Consider the following 23,203-nt stretch of genomic DNA (forward strand, 5'->3'; position numbering starts at 1 on the left):
GAGAAAAGGGGGTTGAAAATGTATTTAATGAAATTATGGCTGAAAACTTCCCAAACCTGAAGAAGGAAACAGATATCCAGGTACAAGAGGCACAGAAGATGAACCAAATAAGATGAACCCAAACAGACCCACACCAAGACATATCACAATTACAATGGCAAAAGTTAGAGATAAAGCGAGAATTCTAAAGGCAACAAGAAAAAAACAAAGAGTCATATACAAGGGAACACCCATAAGGCTATCAGCTGATTTTTCTGCAGTGACTTAGCAGGCCAGAAGGGAGTGGCATGATATATTTAAAGTGCTGAAAGGGAAACCTTGCAAACTAGTGTACTCTACCCAGCAAGATTATCATTTAGAATCCTAGTACAATGTTTGTGGGATTGTAAATTGGTGCAGCCACTATGGAAAACAGTATGGAGGTTCCTCAAAAACACTGAAAATACAACTACCATATGACCCAGCAATCCCACAGCAATTCCCATCATATATCAGAAGAAAACGAACACACTAATTTGAAAAGATACATATATCCTAATGTTCATAGCAGCATTATTTACAACAGCCAAGACATGGAAGCAACCTAAGTAAGTGCTCATCAACAGAAGAATAGATAAAGAAGATGTGGTATATATATACAATGGAATATTACTCAGCCATTAAAAAAGAATGAAATTCTGCCATTTGCAACAACATGAATGGACCTAAAGAGTATTATGCTTAGTGAAATAAGTCAGACAAAGACAAACACTCTATGTTATTTACATGTGGAATCTAAAAGATAAAACAAACGAATGTACATAACAAAACAGAAATGGACTCACAGATACAGAGATCAAACTAGTGGTTACCAGTGGGGAGAAGGGAGGGGGGAGGGGCAGATAGGGGTATGGGATCAAGAGACACAAACTACTATGTAGAAAATAAATAAGCAACGAGGATATATTGTACAGCATGGGGAAATATAGCCATAAATGGAATATAATCTATAAACATATTGAATCATTATGTTGTACACGTGAAACTAATATAATATTGTAAATCAACTATACTTCAATTAAAAAACAAAGAAAGAAAGAAAACAGAGGGTGAAAAAATAAATAACTCCTCCAAGGCCTCACATCTCAGTGTTTGGGAAGCCATACCCTTTGATCCTTAGTCTGCCTCCCTACAGAGGGTAAATGCAATCCTCTTTGTGGGGGCTGGCGTTAGGTCCAGGGTAGGGCAGGCAGAGATCGGAGGCCATGTGGACACCATGATGCACAGCCCAGAAACCCCTTCAGGACCACAGCTCTAATTTCCCAGCTATGGGAGCTCCCAGCTGTGTCCTTCTCTGGTCTTATCCTTGGCTGAAGGGAGCTCCCTTGACCAGAGTTATGCCCCTTTCCACAGGGCAGCCCACGTCCAGTAACAGGCTAATGCTGGGGTACAGAGGTCTGGCCCCTTTGCTTCAACTGGGATATCTTTGAAGGGCCACTCAGCTCTAGAGTGCTCTATAGGGTTGGCTGAGGCCTTTGTAGCAATTGCATCACAGTTTAATTTCTCCCTCTGCCCAGTCCAGCTCCTTTCCCTCCCTCACAGGTGTGGAATCCCAGAGTACCCCTAAAAGCCTTCTGTGTATACACATGCGCACACACACACAAATACTCACAACTGATATGGGGAAGAAACAATGGCTACAGAAAGTAGACAAAGTTTGATTAGGTCTCTTCTACGCATTCACTGAGTTTTACCCTCCCCTCATTATTCATTTTCTGGACAGCCAAGATCTTGGGGCCTCAAGGAGGCTGGACTTTCTCTACACTCTTCACACCATCTCACACCCAGAGAAGTGGGTAAATTGATTGTTAGGGGTGCAGGGAGGTTGACTGGCTTCTATCAAATCATGATGTAAGTAGCCACCCGGTGTAGCTACTGGGTGGGACCAGTACTGACTTTAGACTGTGTCCCCATTGTGGCCAGGCCTCAGCGCAGTGCTCCAGAGACTGGGTCAGAGGTTCCAACCCAGCCAACGAGTAAGAACTGCCAATCCCATTCCCTTAGAAGATCTGACCACAGTCTCCAGGTTCACACCGAAAACATTACAGAAGTATACCTACAGGCCCGAGCTGCTTCGAGCAACATTGAGGAAATGACAGGTCTCAGGGCAGGCCTGCAGAACGTGCTTCAGAGCCACAGGAAGAGGGCACGTGCCCAGTGCTGCTCGCTTTAAGATTTCCTGAGTATGCCGCGTGTGGCAAGGAGACACCATTTGCAGAAAACAGCCCCACTGAGAGTCAGAGTTCCACAGATGGCATGCTTGTTATTCCCCAAAACAGAACTCAGATAAAGCCATCTGCATCATAAATCATTCAAGCGCTAAAGCCCACATGATAAATCAAAATGAAAACGTTTTAAAAAGGAACTAATTTTATCCATATCTACAAACAGAATGAGTTTTCAGGAATAGGGTTCCTTTTGTGTTACATAAAGCTCCCTTCTGAGACTTATGTAGTGGGGGTTGGGACCTCGCCCCACACAGGGAGGGGTACAGCCACAGAAAACTGGGAGGTAAACAGGGACAGTGTTGGCCAGGGCACACTCTCCCCACACCTGCTCTTACCAATCTCTCTGCCCCAAGAGGCCATTAATAAAACTTTCACATACTGGTGTGAATGCGTAGATTTATTAACAAGCCATGAATTGTGCTTGTCCCCTTGTCTAGGCTGATACAGAAACAGAAACTCAAGTTCCATATACAACATCTGTGTGTGTGTGTTTACATGCATGTGTTTGTGTGTCTGTTTTTCTACTAATAAAACGAAGAATATCCATTCCTTTCAGGAATATATAAAAACCCATTGCATTTTGTGAAATTATTTTTTAAACCGTGGGTACAAGAGATGTCAGAGCTTCTTTTATCTCTTCACTTTTCACCCATAGCTCACCCTCCTTTTCAGCTTCAGCAAAATACCACCAGGGGAGCATCAGGTCAACATTTGGGACAGAGGAAAGAAAGGCAGGATTTAAGTACCCATTGCTATCTTCAAAAATGCTTCATGGGACAGCTCTCACCTGAACAAGTCCCTTCCTTTTATAACAGCTTCAGTTAACCTCTTGTCCATCAGACGACCTGTGTAGTCCAGTACCTCCAAGAACAGTATCTTGAAAACCATTGTTAGAAAACACATAAGACAAAAAAGTTAAGAGCACACACAAAGGGAGCCAATATGTGATAAAGTATGGAAAATCACTGTATAATTACATAATTCATGGGCAATTGCAGGGAAGGGAGGTCCGCCATTTTTTTTAACTTATTTATTTGTTTATTTTTGGCTGTGTGGGGTCTTCGTTGTTGCGCGTGGACTTTCTCTAGTTGTGGCAAGCTGGAGCTACTCTTCATTGTGGTACGTGGGCTTCTCATCGCCGTGGCTTCTCTTGTTGCGGAGCACGGGCTCTAGAGTGCAGGCTCAGTAGTTGTGGCGCATGGGCTTAGTTGCTCCGCGGTATGTGGGATCTTCCCGGACCAGGGCTCGAACCCGTATTCCCTGCATTGGCAGGCAGATTCTTAACCACTGTGCCACCAGGGAAGCCCCAGGTCCGCCATTTTTAAACAGACACCCAGCATCTGAAATCTCCTAGAGGGACGAGGCCCCACTCAGCTGCCGGCACCCAGCTGCTTTCCATGCCTCCAAAGGAAGAGAGGGTGGATTGAAGAAAACTGAAATAAAATCTTGTTTTATGACCGTGCCAGTGTAAGAAAATGCCTGCATAATGTTATCCTGGTGTGGAAAAGAGGTATTCACTGAGAAGGTTGCTGGGGGTTCCAGTCCTGATTTGCACGGCCTCTGAGCCTCCATTTTTCCCTTTTAGCAGGTGACCCCCTCCTTCCAGTTCTGGGCCACTTCTATCTCCATTGTGAGTGTGAGGTTGGGTCTTCTCCCAAGCAACCACCTTGGTGCCCTGGCTGTACCTGTGGGTCTATTTCGGAGGCCTCCCAGTCGAAGGCAAAGCAACAGGAATTCCGTTGGGGGCATGGAGCTGGGAAGAGGCCGGTTTACTTGTAGGGCTTGGCTCTTACTCATGATACATTTTTTTCCCCTTTCTTTATTATCTTAGAACCATTCAGATGGTTGCCTAGTCTACTTTGACTTCTTTAAACAACTTTACACTTCAGGTTTATTTATTTATTTATTTATTTTTTAACCTCTTTATTGGAGTATAATTGCTTTACAATGGTGTGTTAGTTTCTGCTTTATAACAAAGTGAATCAGTTATACATATACATATGTTCCCATATCTCTTCCCTCTTGCATCTCCCTCCCTCCCACCCTCCCTATCCCACCCCTCTAGGTGGTCACAAAGCACCGAGCTGATCTCCCTGTGCTATGCGGCTGCTTCCCACTAGCTATCTATTTTACGTTTGGTAGTGTATATATGTCCATGCCACTCTCTCACTTTGTCACAGCTTACTCTTCCCCTTCCCCATATCCTCAAAAAAAAAAAAAAAAAAAAAAATAGGTTTATGACTGATTTAAGCCAGAAAATCCCCTAATGGGAATAACCTTAATGAGATTTTCTAAAGAGAACCCTCTATGAAGAGCTGGAATTAATTGATTATTTGTAAGGTAACCAAGCAAAGTTTATGATAAGATCATGAAGTTTGTGGGAACGGAGCATAAGCCACACTAAACACACACACACACAGATGCACACTATTCCTGGGGAGGCAGAGAGCACAGAATTAGCCTCAGGAATCCCCACTCCTGTGTGACCTCGGGTAAGGCATGTCCCTTCCTCACTCAGCTCTCTCTTCCTCCAGACAAGAGAGACTACCATCTACATGAACATGAGTGGTAAGCTGCAGTAGCAAGGCCGTGAGGAGGGTCCTGGTGTCCTGGTAGACATTTAGTGGTCTCTTCTAGCTCTAAAATCCTATGGGATTCTCTATTTTGTGGCTGGGCTGAACATGTAGTATAGAATATTCAAATTTGAAATTCTTTGAGCCCAGCAACTTTGCAAAGTTATTTTTGTTATCAAATTTTACAAATTCCACTGTTGTTTCTTGAATACGTTGTTAATCTAGTTAATCTATATAAATATCCAGAAATATGGAAATATAAACCAATAGCATTTTTCTAACACTCAGTAGTCAGCCTTTGTGGTATTTTTATAATGTCTTGTTCAGCAAATGGCAGTTTTTACATCCACTACTGCCTACTAACAAAAGAGACTTGAAGTCTTCTTGGAAGTTACAGATTTTGTATTTCTTCCCTAATACACTGGTATCTGAGAGAATGTGTCAAAAAGTACCATCTAGAATGTGAGTCATGAAAGTCAACTGGCAGAAGACAGCTTAGGAAACTGTCATTAGAGCCACTGGTAGAAAGTCTAGGACTCTGACCCCTGACATCAGCTGCAGCCTTATTTAAGCAAATGGAAGAGAGAGCTTGAGTGAGAGCAAACTGTCAGGCCACTTGGAATTCACAAGGTCTCTGCCCAAGGAACCCGTGTATATTGTAACAGTGACAGTGATGATGGCAGCTAATGTTTATCATGTGCGCACTGGATGCCAGATGCTGTTCTATGGGCTTTCTCCTGTAAGGGAGGCACTAATATCATCAGCCCCATGTTACAGGTGAGGAAACTGAGGCAATAAATAGAAATAATATGCCCAAGATCACACAGCCATAAATGGGAGAAGCTAAGATTTGAATCTACACAGAGCCTGTAGTCTTAGCTATTACCCTAAATGTTTCACTAGGAAGTAAAAATTATTAAAAATAAAAAATTACTTAAAAAATAATTACAAAACTGTTTTTATGCTTTTAAAAAGTTCAAAAATAACTTGAAGGATCTGTCTGTGTTTTAATCTACCATCTTGATTACTCAATTTGTTTCTGTACTCACTATTTTTTACTCCATACAAGTATTTTTAATTAATTTTCTGGTTATTAATTTTCTTCCCTGAATAATTAGAAAAGGTGAAGTATTACAAGTTAAGAGACTCAGGCTTTGCCATGCAATTACTGTGTGAATTTGGTTGAGGCCTCAGTTTCCTCATGTGTATTAGAGGGTTCCTTTCTTTAACTGAAACAGTTCAGCATGTGTAAATGTCATTCTGTGAACTTAAGGGACACTGCCTGTCGAGAGCAGATCGCTGGGGCCAGTGGCCAAGGGGCTGGCTTCTCCAGCCTGGCTGTAAGGGCTGCAGGCTACAGCTCCACCTCCACATCTTGGCAATGAACCAGTCTAAGATGTCACAGAAACATGCTCGAGCTGGCCAGCACTCAGTATGATATTTAGAAAGAAGAAAATAAAAGCTTAAGGATGATCAAGTTCTCTTAAGTAATATTAAACAAAAGCATGCTATGCTTCTTCTAAGTTCCTCTGAAAGCACTTCTCATGTTTGCGAAGAGAATGACAAGTTGAATATGTCAGCCCGTCATACTTCCGGATGTGATGTGTGGGCTGGTAGTTCATCACAAAATCATCCACTTTATAGGAACCAGTTAAGTTTCAGTGCCAACTCTTGTTCTCAAACAGCAAGATGACTGCTAACTATGGTGTGTATATGTTAGTGGCCTGAAATTACAGTGATATTGTTATTTTAAGGTAGCAAATGGTAGAAGGTCCTCACTCATCATATGCATGCAACAATATTATTGTTTAGGGAAAATAAGATGTGAATACTTCAAAAAATCGCTGTTTTTAAGAATAATCACTTTTGTCTTTTCAGTCTACCATACAAATTCATAGAGACCATAAACAGATTAATAAATTATTTTGTAACTTGCCATCCAAATTATTTATTCATTTAAATATTCAAAATTACTTATTAGGGCCCTGCCAGACATAAAGAACTTGAAAAGACAAATTCTCAATCGCTGTTATAGGATTAAAAAAAAAATTTTTTTTGGAGGCCTACAAACCTCTGCAATTCCATTTTTTAAATATCAAGAATTAGTCACCTTGGTAACAGTTGTGGTGTGTATGAAATGCTAAATATTTATTAAATAGAATTGAAAACTGACTTGTTAGTTGTTCCTCTAAAAATTTCAACTCCTGCCTCTGTCCCTCTCCTCCCCTTTGCAATGCAACTATGCCTTCAAACAGCATTCTTTAAAAGTCGGCTTTATGGCTTTGGAGGAAGAAGCTGATTTCACAGCCAGATTTGCCACTGCTGTGGAAAACAGAGTGCATATGCAAGCCAGCTGAAGTCATGCGGACTGCAAGGATTAGGGCCGCGGGGGCCTCCACTGCTGCTGTCAAATTGCAATTGGAAACAGCTTTTCCAAAGTACAGCATGAGAAATCAGGAATTCCTGTCCACAGCTCCCCAACCCACTGGGTTTTTATCAGGCTTGGTACAACCCATTAGAGATCAGAAATATGAAAATCATGATGAAACCAAACGAGTATTTTCTGGTTTCCAAGTTTTGTTCTGCCTGGATCCCTTCCAAGCCTGTAATTACTGTCACTCACCAGTTAATAAGGGAACAATTTCTGCCTAGGGACAGGAGCTCCAGGAAGGCTGGACCCAAAGGTCAGGCAGGCTCAGTTCAGTGACCTGCCTTCTGTCCAACCCCTGGATGTGCAAATTGTCTAACTGCTCAAATTCTTAAGTTTATCTCAGTTACTTCAACTGTATCTGTCACTTAGGGATAAAATAACTTTTGCAGAGATCATAGAAAAACTATTTAGAACATTAATAAACTAGAACCATTCAATGAAATTTTTTTTTTTTTTTGGCACTCCAGCTTTAAAGGAAAGAATCTACTCTCAGGAAAACAAGCTCAAGTCAGTAATTTAGTTTAAAAAAGTAAAAAAAACTTTCAGGATTTGGCTTGAGATTAATGCAGATGTAGCCCAATTTCCTATGCCTCTCTCTAGATTTAGAAGATCTAGAGGTCAATTATGGCCACATCCACTTCATTTGTCAGCTCTTCAATGATCTTTGAGACACAATTGCAAAGGAGGAAAATGAATTAATCAGAGAGTTGATCAAAAAATGAGCTTATCTGATAAATTACCAGCATACCTGTTACATATGAGTCACTCATTCTGGTCACGATACAATGCTGTGTTATACATGGATTAGGTAACACCCAAAAGTGGGCCAGCTGTAACTTTTTACCTTGAAAGATTCTTAATTAAAATTCCCTTGGATGTATGATTTCCAGGCAAGGAAGGAGCTGTGATTTGATTTTTTTTTTAACGTGCCTTAAAGACTCCAGTCAAATTCCATCTATTCAATAAAACTTTCCCTGGTCCCCTAATTTCTCTTTTGTCTTTCTCAGCACGTTTCTGGGACCTCTCTTCAGCACAGGACATTCTGTACAATATATGTAGTTGCTAGTAGGTGAATATTCCCCGACTATATGCTGGGCTGTTTCCCCAAAGCAGTGATTATGTCTTATTCATTTCTGAAGCCCTCTCCTCCCCTGTTCTGAAATTAAAAACTAGAATTCAAAACAAAACAAACAAAAAACCCCCCTTCTATTGTCTAAAATGTATTATTAATTTCTTAGGGAAGATGTTTTCAGAAAAAAGTATAGGCAAATGATGGACAAAGTTTCAGAGAGGAAGAGAAAGCTCAGGGGGAGAGCATTATGTGCAAATTGGATGTTCAGCAAAGGTAAACAAACAAAGGATCTGAAACAGTACCCAACTATCACCATAAAGCTTGCCCCAAACTGGAGCAAATTTAGACTTATTAGGACATTCTTTAAGAAGCAGCATTCAATTCTTGGACAAAAATTTTCAAAAAAAACCCTTGTCCTCTAATAAAAGCAATTTCTTAAGAACACCTTAGAAATCTACTTAATGAAAAATCTATAGTTTGGAGAAACTTGTATGAAGGACGATCAAATCAAGAAAAAAAATTCTGGTTAACTATAAATTAAGTAGAATGTTCCACCAGCTGGGCCTCACCTTCAATCTGGCAATGAAATCTATTTGTTAAGAGCAATAAGACTTGAACAGCCCTTACCTTCGTGAATATACATCTTTTGAGCATCTTCAGGATGAAGTAACCCCAGTAAAGATTAAGAACTTGCAGGACCATGAGCTGTAGGTTGAGGAAGATGCATGAAAAGAAAGGCTCAAGGTACTGCAGAGGCAGAATCAGCGTGCAATACAAAATCCTGAAAAACCAAACAGATGAGAGTATTTCATTACAGTCAAAGTACTTGTGAATTTTCAGTGAGAAAACAAATACTTTATCTCCCAAGGTATACAACACTTATTTCATTCCTAATGATGTCCAGGAAAGTCTCAAGAGAAAACAATATGATAATATTACCTTATATATCATTATTGGCAAGCCACAAAAAAATACAGTCTGCCTCCTGGGAGAAAAGTTAAAGCAAATGGAATTTTTATTGCCACGCTGCCTACACTCCAATGTTTCTCTACCTCGGTTTCCTCTCTGCAAAGAGATGAGCGTACACTAACCCCACTCACCTTCTCAGGATTGGATAACACGAGATAATGCATGTGTATATGGGGTTATTACTGCCTTTTGACACAATCTCATTTATTTGGCATCAAAAGTGAATGAGGGGAAAAAAAAGTGAATGAGGAATTCTACAAGAGTAAATTTTGTGGATAAAAGAGACTTTTTAAGGAAGCAAAAATTCTGTTATTACTTCTACTTCCACTTTCTAAAGTGAATTGCATACTTTATTAATTTCATAAACAGACTCCTGGACACAATTTGAACTGCCCTCAATGACCAGGATGCACAGTGCCTTCAGATACAATTGCAGTATGAAGGCTATCTGTTGTCTTCCCAAACTGCATACACTGCTAGGATTTTAGAGTTCCTGGATAGGTTTGTTTGTAAGTATATTATTCAAATTATAAAAATAATTTATTCATATAAAATTGGAAAAATAAGAAAGTTGCCCATAAAATCATGATTTTAAACAAATAATACTGTAATTTTTGTGTGTTATCTTCTATTTTTTCCTACATATATTTATTTTAATTTTATTTTTAAATTAACATATAGTAAAATTGACTATTTTGGGATGTGCAGTTCTATGAATTATAATATGTGCATAGATTTGTGTAACTACCACCACAATATGGAGACAGAGCAGTTCCATCATCCCCCAAACACCAGTGCTGTCCCTTTATAGTCACATCCCCAGGCCTAACACTCGGCAACCCCTTATCTATTCTCCATCCCTTTAATTTTGCCTTGTCAAGAAGGCCATACAAATGGAATCATACAGTGTGTCAGCTTTTGAGACTGCCTTCTTTCACTCACCATAGAGCCTTTGAGATTCATGCAAGTTGTGGGTATCAACAGCATGCTCCTTTTTTTTTTTTATTACTGAGTTGCATTCCATTGTGTGGATGTACCCATTACAGAACATTTGTATTATTTCCAGTTTTTGACAATTATGGACAGAACTGCTATAAATGTTTATGTACAGGTTTTTCTGTGCACGTAAGTTTTCATTTCTCAAGGGTAAATACATAGGGTTGGGATTGTTGGGTATCACACTGCAAGTATATGTTTAACTTTATAAGAAACTGAAAAGCTGTTTCCCAGAGTGGCTGTTTTGCATCCCCACCAGCAACGCACGAGAGCTCCAGTTGTTGCTCATCCTCAGCAGCACTTGCTATTGTCCTGTAGAGACTTTGCCACTGTAGTAAAAGTAGCACGTGTGGGATTTATGTTCAATTCCATTTAACTTTAAATCAAAAAAATTTTACACTGAAAAACTTGGTGTATATTGTCTTTCCCAAATCAAAGTTTCTTTCTTTATTTTTTTTAAATTTAATTTAATTTAATTTAATTTAATTTATTTATTTATGGCTGAGTTGGGTCTTTGTTGCTGGGTGTGGGCTTTCTCTAGTTGCGGCGAGCGGGGGCTACTCTTTGTTGTGGTGCGCGGGCTTCTCGTTGCAGTGGCTTCTCTTGTTGCAGAGCACGGGCTCTAGGCGTGCGGGCTTCAGTAGTTGTGGCACGTGGGCTCAGTAGTTGTGGCTCGCGGGCTCTAGAGTGCAGGCTCAGTAGTTGCGGCACACAGGCTTAGCTGCTCCACAGCATGTGGGATCTTCCCAGACCAGGGATCAAACCTGTTGCCCCTGCAGTGGCAGGCACTCTTAACCACTGCACCATCAGGGAAGCCCAAAGTTTCTTTCTTTAGATGTGTATGTTCCTAAAGGTGAGAATACTATTCCAAGGCATACATTAAAAGTATAGAAGTTCAAGGTTATATTAAAAGCTATTAAGACTTTGCCAGATTATTTTCCAAAATTGTAACAATTTAGAAGGCGACCAGCAATTTATGAAATAAGAGTTTTATTGAACTCCCCTAACCAGTATTAAGTGGGTTTAAAATTTGCTAATTTAAAAAATAAAACAATTCTTTTAACATCTTTATTGGAGTATAATTGCTTTACAATAGTGTGTTAGTTTCTGATGTATAACAAAGTGAATCAGCTATATGCATACATATACCCCCATATCCCCTCCCTCTTGAGCCTCCCTCCCACCCTCCCTATCCCACCCCTCTAGGTGGTCACAAAGCACCGAGCTGACCTCCCTGTGCTATGCAGCTGCTTCTCACTAGCTATCTGTTTTACATTTGGTACTATATATATGTCAGTGCTACTCTCGCACTTCATCTCAGCTTACCCTTCCCCTTCCCTGTGTCCTCAAGTCTATTCTCTACATTTGCATCTTTATTCCTATCCTGCCCCTAGGCTCATCAGAACCATTTTTTTTTTAGATTCCATATATATGTGTTAGCATACTGTATTTGTTTTTCTCTTTCTGACTTACTTCATTCTGAATGACAGATTCAAAGTCCATCCACCTCCTTACAAATAACTCAATTTCATTTCTTGTATATATGTGCCACATCTTCTTTATCCATTCATCTGTCGATGGACACTTAGGTTGCTTCCATGTCCTGGTTATTGTAAACAGTGTTGCAATGAACATTGTGTTACAGGTCTCTTTTTGAATTATGGTTTTCTCAGGGTATATGCCCAGTAGTGGGATTGCTGGGTCATATGGTAGTTCTATTTTTAGTTTTTTAAGGAACCTCCATACTGTTCTCCATAGTGGCTGTATCAATTTACATTCCTACCAACAGTGCAAGAGGGTTCCCTTTTCTCCACATCCTCTCCAGCATTTATTGTTTGTAGATTTTTTGATGATGGCCATTCTGACTGGTGTGAGGTGATATCTCATTGTAGGTTTGATTTGCATTTCTCTACTAATTAGTGAGGTTGGGCATCCTTTCATGTGTTTTTTGGCCATCTGTATATCTTCTTTGGAGAAATGTCTATTTAGGTCTTCTGTCTCTTTTTGGATTGGGTTGTTTGTTTTTTAATATTGAGCTGCATGAGCTGCTTGTAAATTTTGGAGATTAACCTCTTGTCAGTTGCTTCATTTGCAAATATTTTCTCCCATTCTGAGGGTTGCCTTTTGTCTTATTTATGGTTTCCTTTGTTGTGCAAAAGCTTTTACGTTTCATTAGGTCCCATTTGTTTACTTTTGTTTTTATTTCCATTTCTCTAGGAGGTGGGTCAAAAAGGATCTTCCTGTGATTTATGTCATAGAGTGTTCTGCCTATGTTTTCCTCTAAGAGTTTTATAGTGTCTGGTCTTACATTTAGGTCCTTGCTGAGTAATCTTGGTTGTAAGTTTTTCCCTTTCATCACTTTAAACATGTCCTGCCACTCCCTTCTGGCTTGCAGAGTTTCTGCTGAAAGATCAGCTGTTAACCTTATGGGGATTCCCTTATATGTTATTTGTTGTTTTTCCCTTGCTGCTTTTTTTTTTTAAAATGGGACACTTTCTAGAAGTGTCCTTTTTTAAAAAAAATTAATTAATTAATTAATTAATTAATTTTTGGCTGTGTTGGGTCTTCGTTTCTGTGCAAGGGCTTTTCTCTAGTTGCGGCGAGTGGGGGCCACTCTTCACTGCGGTGCGCGGGCCTCTCACTGTCGCGGCCTCTCTTGTTGTGGAGCACAGGCTCCAGACGCGCAGGCTCAGTAGTTGTGGCTCACGGGCCCAGTTGGTCCACGGCATGTGGGATCTTCCCAGACCACGGCTCAAACCCATGTCCCCTGCATTGGCAGGCAGATTCTCAACCACTGCGCCACCAGGGAAGCCCCCCCTTGCTGCTTTTAATATTTTTTCTTTGTATTTAATTTTTGATAGTTTGATTAATATGTGTCTTGGTGTGTTTCACCTTGCATTCATCCTGTATGGGACTCTCTATGCTTCCTGGACTTGACTGACTATTTCCTTTCCCATGTTAGGGAAGTTTTCAACTGTAATCTCTTCAAATATTTTCTCAGACCCTTTCTTTTTCTCTTCTTCTTCTGGGACCCCTATAATTCAAATGTTGGTGCGTTTAATGTTGTCCCAGAGGTATCTGAGACTGTCCTTAATTCTTTTCATTCTTTTTTCTTTGCTCTGCAGCAGTTATTTCCACTATTTTATCTTCCAGGTGACTTATCCATTCTTCTGCTTCAGTTATTCTGCTATTGATTCCTTCTAGAGAACTTTTAATTTCATTTATTGTGTTGTTCATCATTGTTTGTTTGCTCTTTAGCTCTTCTAGGTCCTTTTTAAACATTTCTTGTATTTTCTCCATTCTATTTCCAAGATTTTGGATCATCTTTACTATCATTATTCTGAATTCTTTTTCAGGTAGAATGTCTATTTCCTCCTCATTTGTTTGGTCTGGTGGGTTTTTACCTTGCTCCTTAAGCTGCTGCATATTTCTCTGTCTTCTCATTTTGTTTAACTTACTGTGTTTGGGGTCTCCTTTTCACAGGTTGCAGGTTCATAGTTCCTGTTGTTTTTGGTGTCTTCCCCCAGTGGGTGAGGTTGGTTCAGTGGCTTGTGTAGGCTTCCTAGTGGAGGGGACTGGTGCCTGTGTTCTCGTGGGTGGGGCTGGATCTTGTTCTTCTGGTGGGCAGGGCCACGTCCGGCAGTGTGTTTTGGGGTGTCTGTGAACTTAGTATGACTTTAGGCACCCTCTCTGCTATTGGGTGGGGTTGTGTTCCTGTCTTGCTAGTTGTTTGGCATGGGGCATCCAGCCCTGGAGCTTGCTGACCATTGGGTGGAGCTGGGTCTTAGTGTTGAGATGGAGATCTCTCAGGGAGCTCTCGCTGATTGATATTACATGGGGCCAGGAGATCTCTGGTGGTCCAACATCCTGGACTAGGCTCTCCCACCTTGGAGGCTCAGGCCTGACACCTGGCTGCAGCACCAAGACCCTGCCAGCCACACGGCTCAGAAGAAAAGAAGGAAAAAAAACCAAAAACACGAACAGATAGATCCCCAAACCAAATGGTAAAAGCAAAACGAGGGGGGAGAGATGAGACAGTGGGATGCAGTGTGGGGGCTGACTTGGGGTTTCACCTGAGGCTTCCTTCCACCCCTGGCTACTGAGCTGCAGAGAAGGCAGGAGCTGCTGCCCCTGCAGGCTGCCCCATCCTCCCTCCAAAACAATTTCAACTTGCATTTTTTGCAACCTTTGACAGTTCCCTTTGACAGTCTGCTTAGTAGCTCAATTTCCTTTCTTTGTGAGTTATTAGTTTAAGACCTTTATTCAAAAAGCAATAATATGGGACTTCCCTGGTGCCAGAGTGGTTAAGAATCCGCCTGCCAATGCAGGGGACACGGGTTCGAGCCCTGGTCCAGGAAGATCCCACATGCCACGGAGCAGCTAAGCCTGTGTGCCACAACTGCTGGGCCTGGGCTCTAGAGCCTACAAGCCACAACTACTGAGCCTGTGTGCCACAACTACTGAAGCCCGCGTGCCTAAAGCCCGTGCTCCACAAGAGAAGCCACCGCAATGAGAAGCCTGTGCACTGCAATGAAGAGTTGCCCCCACTCGCCGCAACTAGAGAAAGCCCGCACGCAGCAACGAAGACCCAATGCAGCCAAAAATAAATAAATTAGTTAATTAATTTTTTTTAAAAAAGCAATAATATGAACTCTGAACTCAATATAACAAAGATAATAGCCATTTATCCATTTTACTTATGTAAATTCTTTTAGAAACTTAGGAATTACAGAAAAATATAAAGAGGTTAAGTAAAAATTAAATTAAAATCTCACAACTCACAGGTAACCCAGTACATATTATGTCTGGTGAACATAACTTAAGACATCTTTCCTAAAAATACATTATTTAAGGTGTTTTTCCCCCTTCCCCATTACCACATGATTTCATATAACAGGGATCACACTACAGTTGTGATTTTGTACCCTGCTTTTATCACTCAATAATACGTTACAGAGAGCTTTCCATGACAATGAACATATTTATACATCAGGGGTCAGCAAACATTTTTGTATAGGGACAGACAGTAAATATTTCAGGCCTCTGGGGCATTTGGTTTCCGTTGCAAAGGTTCAAGTGACCATTGTAGTGCGAAACTAGCTATAGACAATGTATCAGTAAATGAGTGTGGCTGTGTGCCAGTAAAACTTTATTAACAAAAACAGTCAGTGAACTGGATTTGGCCTGTGAGCCAGTTTGCCAACCCATACTATATACCATCCTATGTAATAGCTGCATAGAAATCCATTTATAGATCTTATAACTTATTTAGCTAATCCCTTATTGATAGACATTTAAGTTGTTTCCAAATTTTCACTGTATTATAAAGAACACTGAATCGCTTGTCTGCTGATGGGTGGGGCTGGGTTCCCTCCCTGTTAGTTGTTTGGCCTGAGGCAACCCAGCACTGGAGCCTGCCCGGCTCTTTGGTAGGGCTGATGGTGGACTCTGGGAGAGCTCACACCAGGGAATGCTTCCCAGAGCTTCTGCTGCCAGTGTCCTTGACCCCACAGTGAGTCACAGCCACCCCCCACCTCTGCGGGAAACCGTCTAACACTAGCAGAACTTTGAAAGGACCTAATGGATTGAAGGACTTTGGGAGGTGGTAGTGTTAACTCAGTAGATTGACACAGAGTAGGGATTGACACTACTTAAAATAATATAGGTGACTTCTCTGGTGGCACAGTGATTAAGAATCTGCCTGCCAGTGCAGGGGACACGGGTTCGAGCCCTGGTCCAGGAAGATCCCACATGCCGCGGAGCAACTAAGCCCATGCACCACAACTACTGAGCCTGCGCTCTAGAGCCCGTGAGCCACAACTACTGAGCCCGTGTGCCACAACTACTGAAGCCGCGCGCCTAGAGCCAGTGCTCCGCAACAAGAGAAGCCACCGCAATGAGAAGTCCACGCACCACAATGAAGAGTAGCCCCCGCTCGCCACAACTAGAGGAAGCCCGTGCACAGCAATGAAGACCCAACGCAGCCAAAAATAAATTAAAAAAAAAAAAGGGGGTCAAGATGGTGCTGAAAGCATTGGGTTAGAATTCCACTCCAGCCAGTTGCTTGACATGTGATTAAAGGCAACCCTTGCTGAGGGTGAGGAGTTGAATAGTAGATTTACAGAGACTACTGGTGGTTCTGGATATTTGCTGAAGAAAATAAGAGGGGAGAAGTTGCTGAGGAAAATCAAAGAATTAACAAGTTGTCCTGAAGGTTTCTTTGAGCTCTTGCCTGCATCTGTGTAATCCTGAGGTACCCACCCGAGCGCTCTGCATTTGGCAGTTGTCCAAGTACTTTTGTTGCAAGAGTGATGGCAACCAAACGTTAATTTTTGGCATCATGGAAAGTGCTTTGGTTAAATTGAGAACTACTCTTTTGGAGATTGTGTAGTCAAAAGTATTAATTAAATTGACAACAGTGAAAAAAAAATAAAGAACACTGTCAGAATATTACTTGTAAAGACATTTTGATAAAATTGTTTGATATTTCCTTAGAATTGCTAAAATCCTGAATCAAAGAGTATACTCAATTTACATTTTGGAGTGTATTGCTAGATGCTTTCCAGCAAGACTGTACCAATTCATAGTCTTGAACCCAGTGTATGAGAGTATCTGCTTCCTTGGATCTTGAGCAACATTGTACTTTGTCAGCTGCTACCTAAAACAATATCACACTATTTATATATTTACATTTTTATTTCTTGTGAAGATATATATATGAGTTTTTAAAATTTTTGTGATCTGTACTTTTGTTAACTGCTTCTTCATGGTATCTGTCCATTTGTCCATTTTTCTTTTGGGGTGTTTACTTTTTCTGTTGACTCCTAAGTGCTCTTTATATGTTAAGGATAATAACATTACTTTTTATTTTATTTTATTTTATTTTTTTTATTTTTTTTAAACTTTCTCCCTGTCCATTCTTTTTTTTTTTTTTAAAACATCTTTATTGAAGTATAATTGCCTTACAATAGTGTGTTAGCTTCTGCTTTATAACAAAGTGAATCAGTTATACATATACAATATGTTCCCATTTCTCTTCCCTCTTGCATCTCCCTCCCTCCCTACTTTTTAATCATGTTAAATAACATCACATGGTTTTGATTCTTACAACTTTGTTTATAATTTTTCTTGACAAATCAATTTTTAAAACATTTTTGTAACAAAAGTTATCAATTGTTTCCTTTATATGAAACAATTGTTTCCTCCATATTATGCTTTAAAGGGTTTTTCTCACCCCCAACATTTTAAAATATATTTTTCCATATTTTCTTAAAATCCTGGCTCTATGTAATCTTGAGTCACTTATTTGTGCATATTCTCAATTGTAAAATGGAAGCAATGAGTACCTACCTTATGCATTCAATAAATATTTATTAAGCACCAAAGTGCTACCAGGTACTTTGTGGGAACCAGAAATACAGCAATGAATAAAACAGACTGAAATTCCTGAACTAGCAGGGCTTACATTTTGGTGCCTGCATCCACAGGGATTAAAGGAAATAATATATATAAAGCCAATTTGCTATTCTGATTTGCTGGGTCCTTAAGCAATTGTGTGCCTTATTCTGTACTCACTTAGCCTATAATGCCCTTCCCCTTTTCAATTGAAATTCTTTTCACCTATCAAAGCATGGACCTCTCCATACCAAAATCTCTGTGCTATTCTGATCACCTCTGAATTTGTAACTTTTCTCTGGGCTCCCCTGCTACCAGCTTCTTTGGAGCATTTGGCTGATTCACCCTGCCTTGCAGTAAAAGCTCTTATATTAGTTGACTCCTCATTAGCTAGCAAGCTTTCCAAAGGCAGCAGCCATGACGCCTTCATCTCTGTATTCTCCCATCACCTGTTCCAGGGCCTGGTCCCACACAAGGTCTCCTACTGGGAATTTTTCAGTGTCAAAACTACTACTAAAAAATATCTCCTTCATGCATTCTATCAGAGGATGTGAATAATTACCTAAACATATAATTAAACTCACTGTGGTCCATGCAAAGAAAGAAAGAAAAGGACAGGGAGCATATTGCAGGGTTCTGACTGAATGGAGATTTCCCTCTTCCCTCTAGTTGAAGGGAAGACACAGAAAAGAGGATTCCAGTCGGAGGAAACGACATATACAAAACTCTCAGGTGGAGGCATCATGGAAAATTCAAGGGCTAAAAGAAGACCAGTGTGGCTTCAGGGAGAGTAGTGGCAGGGGGTGGGGGTGGGGTGAAGATAAAGCTGGATTGGTGAATGCAGCCATCTCCTGTTGGCCTTGAAAGTCAAGGTCAAGGGTGTGGCCTTCCTTGTAAGATCTTTGGGAAGCTTTGCCAGTTTTAGAAAGAAGAGTGATACACCTGGCCTAGAATCATCAGAGCTGGGCTCCAGGACTAAGGCCGCTATTTTCTTGCCTGGTAACCTGCACAACCTCCCATTCTTTGGGTAGAACTAACCCCACATCTCGGAATGAGCGGTTCCAGAGAAACACACAGCCAGCTTTGCAAAAGGCAGAGTCCTAGAAACAGAAGAGACTGCCATTAAACACAAATGCCTTCAGAGACAGCCAAGCCACTGCAGAGAGGAGAGGTCAATGGCATGGGCGCTGGAGCCCGCTAGATTTGGATCAAGGCTTCCCTGGGGTCTGCAGCAAGTTATGTAGCTTCTCTGGGCTTCAGTTTCTTCTGTAATAAAACAGGTCTCACCTGGTCAGGTTGTTGTGAGAATTAAATGAGTTGACAAATGCAAACAGCTTAGCATATAGTAAGCACTCAAAAATGGTAGTTATAACATTACTATTACCATCACTATGACGAGATGGCTTTCCACCACCACCCCCTTTCCTACTGCAGAGGGCTTAGTTAATAACACAGGGTGGGCAACACCCAGGGAGGGTGCTGCTGAAATAGCTGGATTTTCTGCATATCAGGGAGAAGGAGGAGGCCGCTTTGGAGGGGAGGAGCAGGCTAAGGAGGAGTGGGGACCCTGTGCTGTGGGAGGACAGAGGGGATAGGAGGTCCAAGAAGTGAAGAGGAGTTCAGAAGGGAGGACAGCAGTTATGGGGCTTCAGTTGCATTTTCAGGGCCTCTTCCTATGGGTCTCACTGCCCTCACTAAAAGATGGTCCAATCTCTCAGCCTCAGTTTCTTCTGGTCTTTTGCTGAAAGGAGAATGGGAAGGAAAAAAAACAAATCTGCCTTTCTCAATTTTGTGTATCAAGTGTGCAGACACACGAGTGAACCCACAAACACTTGCACATTTACCTTGTGGGCCCTGTGGAATCTCCCTTTTCACAGAGAATACTCCTCAATTCTGCTCTGTACGCTGGCCTTTAATCTGTACAAACGGATGCACTACCATGGCGCCCGTGGATTGCAAAGCTCGGCCTTTTTCCTGTTTTGGGTTTTTTCCCCCATTTTTACTCTTTACTCAATCACTAAAGTTTACATGGTTTGAAAAAAATCACATTGTTGGTATAAATAGTAGTTGGTTTTGCTGGGCTGGATAAGGCAGCCACCAAAAGTTGTATTTTTCTAATGAAAGTTAAAGGTCTTTTTTTCTTGCTAATTGTAGGTGTGAGCATTAAGCCTTTTCAGGATAACAAATACTGGTTCTACAGGTGCGTAATTGCTCACCTAACATTCTAGAGATGGCTTATATTTCGAAGTGACCAAGTAGTTGAAGAAAACTTAATAATACTTAGGTAAGGCAATGATGCCTGCTCTTAATTATCAAATTTAGTAACTTAACTGGAAACATATCTGTTTTGTGTTTCAAATGTCCTGTTTCTAATCTTGATTCTTTCATAACTAGCTGTGCGATCCTGGAACTATCTTAACTTCTCACGTGAAAAACGAACAGGGTTGCAACGCTTCAACAATATCTATGACATGAAAGGCAAGAAGGGGTGAGGACTATTCCAGGCGGATGACAACATTCTGAATGCAGGATGTGGTCCTGGGCCAAATCCAATAGTGAGGGAAAAAAAGCAATGAAAGGCACTATCGGATCAATTGACAAAACTGAAACATGGATGGTAGATTGCTACCTTTCCTGAAATTGATAACTATACTGTGATTCTGTAGAAAAATGTCCTTGTCCTTAGGAAATACACACTGAACTATTTAGGATTAAAAGGATGTGATGGTTTCAACTTTCAACTGGTTCAGAAAAAATATGTATACATATATATATGTGTATATATACACACACACACCTACATGTGTGAGCACATGTGGGTGTGTGTGTTGAGAGAGAAAGAGAAAGAGAAACAGAGAGAGAGGAAAAAATGACAAAGCAAATGGGGGAAACGTTAACTGGTAAATTTGGGTAAAGGCAATATGTAAGAGTTCTCTGTGATACACTTGAAATTATCCTGTAAGCTTAAAATTATTTCCAAACATATAAATGAATAAAGGGGTTGGACTAAATTATGAATTTAAAATTCTAAAATTCTATGGACTGTTGTAGCTGTCCTTCATAAGTTTACAAGCAGCAACAGAAGTGCCAAGCCTGTGGGGTGTGGGAAGGAGCTCCCCTGAGGGCTCCTCGTTGAATGAGACGCAGAGCAAACACCTGCAGTGTCATTTGCCGTCTCCTCTATAAGCTGCGTGACTGGAAAGTCCAGTTCCGAGATGGTTCAACAGAGCCTCTCTGGCACGGTGCAGCCCCTCCTCTCCTCTGATGACTGTGGGAAGGGCACTGTGCCATCCCAGGAGGGCGAGGAAGCTGACCCTGGCAGCATCAGACCCCTGCTCTGCCCCTGACACACCATTCAGAACGGAGGCACCAGGCCTTAGGAGGAAAGAAAGGACCATCGTGTCCTCACTCTTGTCTCTCTCTGATGGACATCAGCTAAGAGCACTGCTGTATGCTTTCAGCTTTGTTGTGTCTCGTCTTCTCTTAAAACTGTCCTCTCTCCGATAGCCATTTCAAGGGTTTATATGGCCTCATTGCCCACAAAATTCTCTTTCATATGAGGCTTCTCAGGGTACCATCTTTCTATACCAGTGAGACCTGAATCATCAAAAGATGAAGTCCAAAGTTCTGTGAACCACTGGTGGGGAAAATAAAGTTACCACTAGCATATGTACCCTTGGAGGTAAGGAAGCTATTTATTTGAGTATCATTCACTGTTGGAAATGTTTTATTTTTTATATTCTTAACCATTTTTAAAATTGAAGTCTATTTAATTTACAATGTTGTGTTAGTTCCAAGTGTACAGCAAAGTGATTCAGTTATACATATATGTATCTATTCTTTTTCAGATTCTTTTCCATTATAGGTTATTATAAGATATTGAATACAATTCCTTTGTAGGTCCTTGTTGTTTATCTATTTTATATATAGTAGTGCGTACCTATTAATCCCAAAGCCCTAATTTATCCCTCCCCCCGTTTCCCCTTTGGTAACCATACATTGTTTTCTATGTCTGTGAGTCTATTTCTGTTTTGTGAATAAATTCCTTTGCATCATTTTGTTAGATTCCACATATAAGTGATATCATATGATTATTTGTCTTTCTCTGTCTGACTTATTGTACTTCACTTAGTATGATAATCTCTAGGTCCATACATATTGCTGCAAATGGCATTATTTCATTCTTTTTCACAGCTGAGTAACATTCCATTGTATATATGTACCATATCTTCTTTATCCATTAATTTGTCAATGGACAATTAGGTTGCTTCCATGTCATAGCTATTGTAAATAGTGCTGCAATAAACATTGGGGTGCATGTATCTTTTTGAATTAGAGTTTTCATCTTTTCCAAGATATATGCCCAAGAGTGGGATTGTAGGATCACATGGTAACTCTATTTTTTAGTTTTTTAAGGAGCCTCCATATTGTTCTCCTTAGTGACTTCACCGATTTACATTCCCACCAAGGGTGTAGGAGGGTTCCTTTTTCTCCACACCCTCTCTTAGCAATTATTATTTGTAGACTTTTTAATGATGGCCATTCTGACTAGTGTGAGGTGATACCTCATTGTAGTTTTGGTTTACAGGAAATGTTTTATTTTTCTCTTTTTGAAATATCAAAAAAATATGGGTCAGTATTAATAGCCTTCAAATACATGAAAAAGGTGGTGGATACAAAGATTTCTTCTACTGCCATCATGAACTGCTGCAGGCTAGGAGCTGCGTCTCACTCTTCCGTGAGCTCCTCACAACATCTAGCAGTGGTGAGTTCAAGAAACAAAGCAATGAGCCAGCACTGCCACTCCGAAACTTCAGTTGAAACAGTGCTCCTTCCCTTCAGATCAATCAGCCTGGACTAAATCATTATCTGCTCTTTTTATTTATGGAGGAAAACTGTCAGGAGTTAGGGGAACCATTTATCTGACCTTCGGAGGCTCTTTCTAACCGAATGATCTCGGGTGGTATCTGTATAATATTCAAGTAGAGAGATACATCCAATAATTCACAAATATAGAAGTCGTTATTTTAATACAATAGTTGGGAATACAATGTGAATAACATAAGCCTGAGATTTAAATGTTTTTGAAGAAAAATGCAAATAAATGGGGGTAACCAGGCAATTAGATTAAAGCACTTTGGCCAGTGCCAACTGGAATGTCTACCTAATGTTGACAGTAACACTGTTTAGAAAATCAAGGTAATTAACTCTTGCTGACACTACTGAAAACTGGCTAAATTAGATCCCTAAAAAGAGCAGGGGGAAAGGAGAATTGGGGACACAGTTGTACGAACACAAGAGGAACCTCATGAGGGGAAAGCAAATCTGCTTGAGGCTGGGGGAATAAAAGGAAAGGAGAAGAAAGGGAAGGACACGTGTGATGTAAAACTCCTGTTCTTTTTCTCAAGGTTTCAGATGGCGCCACCCCAGTCAGCTTTCTCCCCACTCAACCCTTCACCTCACCACAAAATGTACAACAAAAGCAGTTGAGAAGAACAGA

General features: G+C 40.7%; 1 protein-coding gene across 1 annotated transcript in view; it reads right to left on the reverse strand.

The window, feature by feature from the left end:
• CERS3 (ceramide synthase 3) overlaps nt 1-23,203 on the reverse strand; it is an 86,380-nt gene that overhangs the window by 23,313 nt on the left and 39,864 nt on the right. Inside the window, exon 7 of the mRNA XM_057542670.1 lies at nt 8,971-9,124. Coding sequence (XP_057398653.1) covers nt 8,971-9,124 — 154 coding nt within the window. The remainder of the gene's footprint in view (nt 1-8,970; nt 9,125-23,203) is intronic.

Source organism: Balaenoptera acutorostrata, chromosome 3 (genome assembly GCF_949987535.1).
Source record: "Balaenoptera acutorostrata chromosome 3, mBalAcu1.1, whole genome shotgun sequence".
NCBI lineage: Eukaryota > Metazoa > Chordata > Mammalia > Artiodactyla > Balaenopteridae > Balaenoptera > Balaenoptera acutorostrata.